The sequence below is a fragment of the Jaculus jaculus genome, chromosome 1, assembly GCF_020740685.1.
Source record: "Jaculus jaculus isolate mJacJac1 chromosome 1, mJacJac1.mat.Y.cur, whole genome shotgun sequence".
NCBI classification, from domain to species: domain Eukaryota; kingdom Metazoa; phylum Chordata; class Mammalia; order Rodentia; family Dipodidae; genus Jaculus; species Jaculus jaculus.
Genome location: NC_059102.1, coordinates 212795896 through 212806633, shown reverse-complemented (window position 1 = coordinate 212806633; position 10738 = coordinate 212795896). Strand labels below are relative to the sequence as shown.

At 40.1% G+C, this 10738-nt stretch overlaps 1 protein-coding gene across 1 annotated transcript; it reads left to right on the top strand.

Annotated features, from left to right (window-relative positions):
* Positions 1-231: 231 nt before the first annotated feature.
* Positions 232-2439, top strand: LOC101597334 (disintegrin and metalloproteinase domain-containing protein 25-like). The gene has a single exon (XM_004666396.2). The coding sequence runs from the start codon at positions 232-234 to the stop codon at positions 2437-2439; it is 2208 nt and encodes a 735-aa protein (XP_004666453.2).
* Positions 2440-10738: the final 8299 nt, after the last annotated feature.

Sequence of the window (10738 nt, the reverse complement as noted above, 5' to 3'; positions counted from 1 at the left end):
TCACCTGAAACAAGGCGCCACATGGCTTTTACTATGTTATCCCTACCTGATCATGCTATGCCCATACCTGTGTGACCTGTACCGTTTTTCCTATTTCTTCAGTCCTGCTGCTGTGATGGATGGATTCAGCCAGAAGACAGATCACTGAGTGTCAGCGCTGCGTGCTACCAGACCAGAGGGAAGACACAGGCAGCAAGGACTCCTGCCTTTCTTTGGCTTACTCTGCAGAACATGGTCTGTGTGGATAAGGCCCTGCTGCATGTGAGAATTTCAAGGGTGCAGCTATGGCTGGGGGTTTGCCTCGCCCTTTCTGCATATCCCCTGAGTGGGCATGCTCAGCCCCATACACATCCAGAAGTGGTGATACCATTGAGGGTCTCTGCCACTAGTGGAGACATAAGGTCTCCAACCTGGTTGTCCTATAGTATGAGATTTGGGGGCCAGAGACACATTGTCCACCTGAAGGCCAAGCGGGTGCTGATATCCAGTCAGTTTTCTGTGTTTACCTACACTAAGCAGGGTGCCCTTCAAGAAGACCAGCCTTTCATCCCAAAGGACTGCTACTACTATGGGTATGTGGAAGGGGACCCAGAGTCCATGGTTGCTGTCAGCACCTGCCTGGGGGGCTTTCAAGGAACAATACAGATAAATAACACCAGTTATGAAATCAAACCCAAGAACCTTTCTTCCACATTTGAACATCTGATTTATAACTTGGACAGCAACGACACCCAGCAGTCCCACATGAGATGTGGACTAACAGAAGAAGAAATAGTGCGACAAATGAAGTTTCAAGACAGTGACAACCCTATACTGATGCAAAGTAGCTATCAGGGCTGGTGGACGCATGAACACTTTGTTGAAGTTGGAATTGTTGTAGATAATAATCACTTTGTACATCGCAAACGTAATGCCACGAAAATTGAGGTAGAAGTTCTTATGATGTTCGTTATCATAAATGAATATTATACGTCTCTGGAAACAGATGTGTTTATTAGTGGGCTTGAGATTTGGACTGAAAGAAATCCAATTCATATAAAGGGAAATATGAGTGATATCATGAGAATATTTTGCTATTGGAAGGCAAATATTGCTCACCGCCTTCCTCATGATAGTATGCAATTTATTGTAAGGCATCACTATGGATTCGTTGTGGGTTTAGGATATGTGAAAACAATATGTGGTAACAAATATAATTGTGGAATCAATTCCTTTGCAAATGAGAACTTAGGAGTTCTTTCACATGTTCTTGCACATGAGGTGGGTCATAATTTGGGTATGTATCATGATAACAAGACATGTACTTGTGGCCAGAAGCACTGTATCATGACTTCATTTGTAACTAATTCCAGAGTTTGGAGCAACTGTAGTTATAATGAGGCATATAACACTTTTATGACACGTGCCTGTATACGCAATATTCCAAGACCAGTGAAAGCTATCACCAGGAAACATGAGGTCTGTGGGAATGGTGTGGTTGAAGATGGAGAAGTATGTGACTGTGGATCCAAAGAATCTTGTATGAAAGATCCCTGTTGCATGGCAGATTGCACTCTAAAAAATGGATCTGATTGTGCTGTGGGGGGTTGTTGCAAAGACTGCCGATTCATGCCACCAGGCACACTGTGTAGAGACGTGGCAAATGAGTGTGATCTTCCTGAGTGGTGCAATGGAACTTCCCAGGAATGTCCTCATGATGTGTATATGCAGGGAGGAAGCCCTTGCAAGGACAATAACTACTGCTATGAGAAGAAGTGTCATAATCGTCAGGAACAGTGTCACCAAATTTTTGGCAAACAATCCAGAAGTGCAGAACAGAGCTGCTACAATGTGAACCTCCGAGGTGACCGTTTTGGCAACTGTGGTATAACAGCTCGCAATTTCTTAAGATGTCATCCCCCACATGTCCTTTGTGGCCGAATTCAGTGTGTGAATGTGACAGAGATTCCTGATATGAAAGGTCATACCACTGTGCATTTGCGTCAAGTCAATGACATCACTTGCTGGGGTATTGACTACCACTGGGGGCTGAAAACACCTGATGTTGGTGAAGTGGAAGATGGCAATGGCTGTGGTGTGAAAAAAATGTGTTTGCGCAGGAAGTGTGTTCCTGTGAAAGCTTTGCAACGAGATTGCCATTCTAAAACCTGCAATAGGAGAGGAGTCTGCAACAATAAAGATCACTGCCATTGTGATGTAGGATGGAAACCACCAAACTGCTTGACAGCTGGTGATGGAGGAAGTGTTGACAGTGGCCCAGCTCCTCCAAGAAAAATAGTTCGAAGGAAAAGATGGCGTTACCTCCTACTACTTTTATTGATTCCACTTTGGATTTTGTTATGCTGTTTATTAATTTGGCTTTGGAGAAGGAAAAAGAAAGCAAATGAAGAGAATAAAGAGAAAGCAGAAGATGTTCAAGCTCCACCTCAGGATAATTAGCTCAAAGTTAACCAGTTATTAAAAAAAGAGCATCTCCCTGTTTAGGCTTCAGCTGGCCCTTAAAATGAAGACATTCCAACTTCAAAAACAAAACCCAATCCCATGAATGTTTCCTTTCCAGTGTCGTGACAGTAAAAATACACTTCCCGTTTTCAGAACAACCATAAAAAACTCCCAGAGATCCATGTGGTTTCAGAATCTCTCTCTCAATCTCTCCCTCTCTCCCTCTCTCTCTCTGTCTCTCTCTCTCTCACACACACACACACATATAATCAACTAAATAAAAATAAATTGCTAGACATTCAGGATTTTCATTATTTAAAGCAATATTTGGTTTAATGTTCATATAATTTGTCTCAGTATCCCACAGCAATGTCCAAAGCATTGATCTGCTGGTGTGACTTTATGTACATGTATATATACATATGTACATGCATATATGTGTTGTGTGTGTGTAGCATGTCTGTGCGTCTGTGAAGTGTGTGTGTGTGCATGTTTATACGTACATGTGTACATGCTGTGTATGCGTTTTTGGGTGTATGTATGTGGTGTGTATGTTTGGGTTCTTTGTGTCTAGGTGCCCACTGTGTGCATTTGTGTGTGTGTGTCTGTGTCTGTTTGTGGTATGTATGTATGTGCTGTGTGTGTGTGAGCATGCGGGTTTGGCATGTATGTTGTCCTTATGTCTATCAGTTCCACACCACCTTCTTGTTTTCATTATGCTTTGTTACAGGGAGAAAGGGAGACTATACAACCATTTCCTCAGTGCCAAGCCTCCCTAAGGAAACACGCCCTTCTCAGAAGGCACAGGAGACTGAACACCTGGGGCCCTCTTGATTGACATTCCTCTGGGTGGGGTCTCAGTGGCAGTTCTTACATGGATGGCAGCAGCAGCTTTAAGTCTCACAAGATTGCCATGTAGACCATGTAGATGATCCCAGAGCAAAGGCATTGCCAGCCCTATGACATCCAGCACAACTACAAACAGCCTAGAACACAATGCTGTGTCCTAGGACTTTGAGCCTTACACCAAATTCCAAAGGTTCTACCACCAACTAAATATACCCACTCTTCAAGGTTTAGTTGTTCAACTCTTGGAACAAATTCCAAGGCTCTGTGTCCTACTGCCTCCAATCTCTTCCCTTTGATTTCAAGTCCCAGATCTGCACATATTACCTTGAAATTTTGGGTTATGTCCAGGGTGTGAACTCTGGAAGTGAACTCTCATGGCTACAGGAATTATGTACAGTATAAAATAATGACAAAGTCTGACTTCACATTTGCCCTTAAGCAGCTTTAAGACAATTTTTATCCTTACATGGAATTTCTTTAACAAAATGAAGCAAAAATAAAATCCCCAAACAGGGCTCAGGAGTCTGAGGACCTGTGTTTATATCTACCACTGTACATAAAAGCCAGCTCAATAGTGGGTAAGTTCCCGCACTGCTCCTACACTGACAAGGCATGAGTCCGACAGAGGAATCCTCAAAGTTCACAATGTGTGCAGAGGGGCGCAACAAAGGAACCCAGCCTCAAACAAAGTGTAAGATGAGGACCAACTTTAGGGAACGTGCTTTTACCGCTAAACACTTGCTATATGCACGAGTGTTAACAAACACAAACACTCGCACACCCCAGCCAAAAAGTAAATAATAATAATAGTAGTAGTAATAATAATAATAATAATGATAATAACTCTAGTCACTAAAGTCACAGTCAACATTGAGTCTAATACAGTTCCATAAAGATACTTTGAACTCTTTATTTTATTCCTGACAGACACAGAGAGAGAAAGAGGCAGAGAGAGAATGGTTCCACCAGGGAATTTCTGCCACTGTGAATGAACTGTGGACACATCCCCCCACCCCTTGTGTGTCACTGCAAGCTTGGGTCACGTCATATTTGGCTACTTGCCACTTGGAGACTCAAACATACATTCATAGGCTTCATAGTCAAGCAACGTCACATCTAAGCCATTTATGCAGCCCTATTTTGAATTCATAATTGTGTGCAACAAATATTAACAATTTGTAATTTGAAAATAAAAGATAAAAAGGCCAAGTGGTATTCAAAAATCACGTTTTCATGTTCTTGCTTTATTCTTTCCTTCCTTTCTTCTTTCCTTCCTTCCTTCCTTCTTTTCCTTCTTTCTTCTTTAGGTACAGTTTTGCTCTAGCCCACGCAGACACAGAAATCACTATGTACTCCAGGGTGGCCTTGAACGCATGATGATTCTCCTACCTCTGCTCTCCTAGTGTTGGGACTACGGCCTGTGCTACAATGCCTAGCAATTTCTTAATTTTTAAATTTTTTTTTTGCTTTTTCAATAATTTTTGTTTATTTATATATATTTTTTTTGAAAAGGACAGTCAGAAAGACAGAGAGAGAGAGAATGGGCACACCAGAGCCTCCCCCAGCGATGACAAACGAACTCCACATGCAAGAGCCACTTTGTGCATATGACTTTGGTGGGTCCTGGGGAATTGAGCCTTGATCTGCACCCCTTAGACTTGACAGGCATGTGCTTACCTGTTAAGCCATCTCTCTAGCACCCTAATTTATTTTCTATTGACAACTTCAGTAATTATAGAGAATAAACCATGTTAATTCCCTGCTCCAAGTCCTTTGCACAACTCCACATTCCATGCTATCCTTTACCCCTCCACCAGTCTCTCTTTTATTTTGATGTCATCTTCTTCTCCTTCTGTTTTACTAGTCTTGTGTAGGTAATGCCAGGGACTGTGAAGTCATGGATATCCAAGCCATTTCGAGTCTGGAAGACTGCATTGTAAGGAGTCATGTCTTTCCATTGGCTCACACATTCTTCCTGTCTCCAATTCTGCAATGGACCTTGAGCTTTGGAAGTTATAATCGAGATGATTAGGTCCTGAGCACTTCTCTGACAATTGTTCTCAACACTGTAGAGATTTTTGAGTCATCTCAGAGGCCATTGCAATGTGAAAAGAGAAGTTTCTATCACCAAATTGGGAATAGCACAAATATATGGGTATGAATAGTAATAGAAGTATTTACTGGGTAGTTTGATGACCATGATATATGAACATAGCCAGATTCTTGGTGACCATGCAGCCCAAGGAAGTGGAGTCTTCAAGATTAGGGTCTTACCATCTATTTCTGATCCTTGGATATGGCCTATAATATTCTGGGTGCATCAGAGTACTTCCTGCCCAAAAACTCACTGAAAAGTATGCCATCACTGGCTCTAAATTTTATCTAGTAATAATCTATGACTTTTGGGTGCACCATTGTCCAAAGAAGTAGATTTCCATATGATTTTCTCATAGCCTCTTAGGTTCTGATTAGCCACCCCCACCTTTTCTGTATTCAGTTTTTTTCTCCTGAACTCACTTAAACCTTTGTACCACCTTTAATGGCTCTTTTAGTTATATGTATACAATACCATCCCCTTAAGCCCCCCTCCCCCCATTTCTTTCCTCTCATATAACCTTTCTAGCTAACTAGCCCTCCACATTTTCAATAAAACTTGGAGCTGTTTTCAAATACAGAATACAGAGCTTTGGCAGATTGTTAAGTGGTTAAAATGCTTGCTTGCCAAACATAATCGACCTTGGTTGAATTCTCAACAACCCATGAAAAGCTGGAGGCAAAGTGACTGATGCAATTGTACCTCCAACATTTATTCAATAATAGGAGGTGGAGACAGGAAAATTCAGAGCTTATGGTTGTTTTAGCAACAGCTTGTCTCAAAGAAGTTGGAGCATAGACACCTTGAGGATGTCACTGTGGCATGTAGACACCCCTAAACACACACAAAATTATGCAAAATAAAGAATTTAAGTTATATAAATATATAGTCTGCAAAGAGCTGGAATGTGACTACTCTCTACTGTGGAATACCTGTGGACAATGCATGTGAGATAGGATGAGTTCTGGTCAGTCAGAACAGAGGGCCTTGGCTCTGAAGAGAGGAAGTACAGTATGCTAATTACACCACAGCGCTAGATTTGTAAGGCAGGTGTGCTGTGCATTTCATATCTGTGTCATCATTTCCCCAAACCTAGCCAACTTTAAACGTTCCTGGTGATCTTTTTCCTATTTCTGTACTTTCTTTTAAGCAGTGCAATTACAGCCATGCACCCTCGGCTCCATTTCCCATCTCTGTAGACAACATTGCTCTGCTGGCCTTTATGACCCACGGGGACATGGACATGCTGAGAGCAGCAAAGCAGGACTCCTCAAGCATCTGAGGACACGAGATGACATTTCCACTACCCCTTCCACTGTCTGCATCCCTGCCTATATCTTTCACATGGTACTGTGAATTTCCAGAAAGATGAGGGTCAGCAGCAGAATACTTTGAAAACATGAACCGTGAGACAAGACAAGGGAGCTTTTCACAGGACTGAAGCCCTCGACAGCCTCTCTGATGACATGTGGGTTAATTTATCATTAACTTTAGCTGCTTGCATGATGATGCTCCTCTTTCTATGGTGTTTACTCAAATCAATTTTTATGAATGAATGGCCTAAGTTCCTTACCCAGCATGTCAAGTATATAGTTCATCTTGTAATTACCCAATTTAATTTGCTTAATAAATTCTGGCCATCCTCACCACATATTCAGACACTCAAAATTTGGCTAGTTAATGTGCAGGAAGGATAAAACATTTCCATGTTCATGAATGTATAAGGCACAATGAAGTAACTAAAAGCTTACTGTGGCTAAAGACTGAGGAGATGTGGTAAGATAAGATGAAGTAGCAACGGAAGGCAAGAATTTTATTATATATGGCCCAGACATCTTAGGGTTCACCAGCTTAAACAAAGACAAAGGTTCTTACTGGTTCAGGGGCATGTTCAAGTGTGCATATCTCAGAAAGCCCACCAACAAGAGCATGGGGTGCAGAGAATTCACTCCCACGAGGAACTAAGAAATAAGCTGCCCTCTCTGCTATCTTTGTTCCCTCCAGTAAAATAAAGTGACTATTTACCTAATGTTAACACTTCCCTGTCTATTCTTAGCAGAGAAAGCTTCCCAATTCCTACAGTCTCTCACTTCTCTCTCTCAAGAAGTCACCCTAACTGTTGTTAGGGAATTCAGTAGGTGACCACTCTTAGTGCTTCCTGCTGATAGCGTGTGATGCTGAGCCACAGAAAACAAGTTCCTCCAGAGGAGCCTATAGTAAAACAGTTCCTGTTAAGTTAGATGGGCTCAGTGGTCAACCATTTCATTTAAGTGTGGCGTGTGGTCTCTTTGTATTCTCAGCATTTGGAATTGCACCTGAAACCTTCTAAGAGCATTACCAGCATCAAAATAAAATTGCTTGAGAGAAGTGCTCAATCCAACACTGGCAAGGTCATGTATGATGGGTACATGCAAGACAAATGACAGAAAACCCTTGACAAAATTGGTCATAGGTGTCAAATGACTGGTCATCTTGTCTGTTGTTGATGATTTTGTGTACTTTTGAAGTGTTCCATTTGTCTCTTTTAAGATTTCTTTTTTCATCTGCTAGCTCAAATAGGGCCATGGGCCATTGTGCCTCCATAATTTTAACCCTGTGGGGTGAGTCTTTTGTTAATCTAAGGGAAGAAGTCCCTTCAATGTCTGTATTCTCATAAGACTTATAAGTAGAGCACAAATAGAGTTGCCTTTTGGGCCTGATAGTCTGCTAGATCCCCATATGGGGGTAACTTAAAAGATCTGCAGGATAAATCAGATTATGTTATGGTGTTATTGCCTTCTCCTTCCTATAAGGATGTTCTTTTTCTCATCTACCAAACACTGTCCTTCACTGGATAGATACCAAAGGTCAGACCTCCCAAAAAAGTGAGTCCTAGTGTTGTTGTGGGCACAGCAAAGTATTTCCTCTTGAAATCCATCATATATGTATGTATGTATATGTGTGTGTATGTGTATGTATGTGTATATATATATATATATATATATATATATATATAATATATATATAATATATATAATAATAATATATAATATATTATATATATATAATATATATTATATATATTATATATATATAATAATATATATATATAATATATATATATATATTATATATATACACATATATATATATATATATACATGTATATATGTGTATACACACACACACACACACACATATAGGTATATATATATATATTCTAAATATATATGTATTTAAAATAGGTACAAGGATCAGATAATCCTCCTAAAAGACTAGGGTTCTTAGCAGGGTGTGGTATCACATGCCTTTAATTCGAGCATTTGGGAGCCGAAATAGGAGAATCCCTGCGATTTCAAGGCCACCATGAGGCTACAGAGTGAATTAGAGTTCAGTCTGTGCTAGAGGAATACCCTACCTAGAAACCCCCCTCTGAAAAAAATTAGGGTACTTACAGGTGTGAGAGTGCCCAATATTAAATCTATCAGTGGCAGAGGTAGAAGAATAGCTGTAAGTTCAAAGCCAGCCTGAAAATCTCAGAAATTTCTTGAATCTCCAAAATAATCTAATTAAATATTACATATTCTAAAGTGACATCATACCAATGCAGGTTATTTGATAAATATTTTACAAATAAGAATCATGGACAACACATTCACTTGAACTTTATCTTTTTATAAAAGTAATAATTTATATATTTAAAACATAAATATTATTGCTGGGCAATATGTATAAGATCTGTTGGAATTACTTAGAGATTATATTCATGTCCAAAGATAATAAAGTATTATGGCAGTCACTACTATAATGTTTACTGCACAATAGAAATAGATATCATCCTATAGGTATGATAAAAATTTCTATTTATTTTACATTCTTTCTCCATCCTACGTAAATGCATATAGTGGCACCTCCACATGTACACATATGAGGGGAGTATTTCATGTATACTGTCTTTTTTTGAGATAAGTCAAACAGACTGACCACTATTATGAGAGAAAAAGAGTGTGAGAGAGAGAGATTAGTGAAATTAGGAGAGATATTTGGCACACCAGGACCTCCAGCCACTGCAATAGAACTGCAGACAATTGCACCCCCTTGTGCACATGTGTGACCTTGAATGCATGATCTGATTTTTGTGGGACCTGGAGATTTAAACATGGGTCCTTAGGCTTTGCAGGCAAGCACCTTAACTGTTAACCCATCTCTACAACCCTCCACGTGTATTTTTATTAAAGCATCTTGAAGTGCACCAGCAGATTCTAGTTAAGTTTTCCTGCACAAATATAACTGATGTCTAGAATATGGGACACTCTCCCCTGGACATGAAGGGACTGGTGCATTTATAACCTTGTAGTGAAGGGACTTACTAACTAACACCATAATACCTGCACAATATTGAGCCCATCAACATTTCAACAGAGATAATCGAGGAGGAGGAAAAAAAGAATGATATCTAAGTAGAAGAGGGATCACATGGAAAGGAGTTCCCTGGGAGTGGGGCACAAGAGGGCACTAATGAGGGTAATTAAAAGGGCTATATGATCAAATTACAGAAGGTTTATGTGTTAAAATTCTCTATACAAAATGTAAGAACATCCCGACCCCTCACATATTTTACCAGAACATGACTTCATTTTTGTTCAGCATTCCTAAACGGAGTCGAAATCAGGGAAGGAGACCTGCTCATGCATGGCCTCAGTGGAAATACACTGGTCATTGTGGAGCAGAACCCAGAAAACCAGTCACCTTAAGGCTGCTGCTACCTCTCACTGTCCTACAACCACAGCAGACTTCTGGCACTCACGCACCACGTGCCCCCACCAATCCTTCACCGGTTTTTTAAATTTTTTTTTTATTTGACTGCCTATTATAGAGATTTTTTTTTTATATTTGATTTATTAGTTTTCTTTTCATCAAATACAGGCAGTTTGGTACCATTGTTTAGGCTCATCTGTGATCTACCCCCTCCTATTAGACCCTCCTTGTTGATGTAAATGGGTCGTGCATTGTGGAGTTAGTCCCCAGTTATTGGTATGGTAAATGTCTCTGCAAATCATGTGACTCTCACATTCTTTCCGTCCCCTCTTCCTCAAAATTTTTTTAAACTCTACAATTCTTCTCTCTCCCTCAGCGCTCATTAGAGTCACTGCTGATATTGCAATTTCTCAAGCAACCCAAACTAAGTCACTTTATTCATGTTCATTGCTGCTGCTCCCTTTCATACCTGTGAATATTATACCAAAGTTAACTGGATTTCTATAAATACACAGTACGTATTCATTGCTATCAACTAGGAGCATTTCTGAGCTAAGATTTGGGGAGAAACAATGAACTCTAAATGGAAGTGACAAGTGTTATAAAGGCATTAAT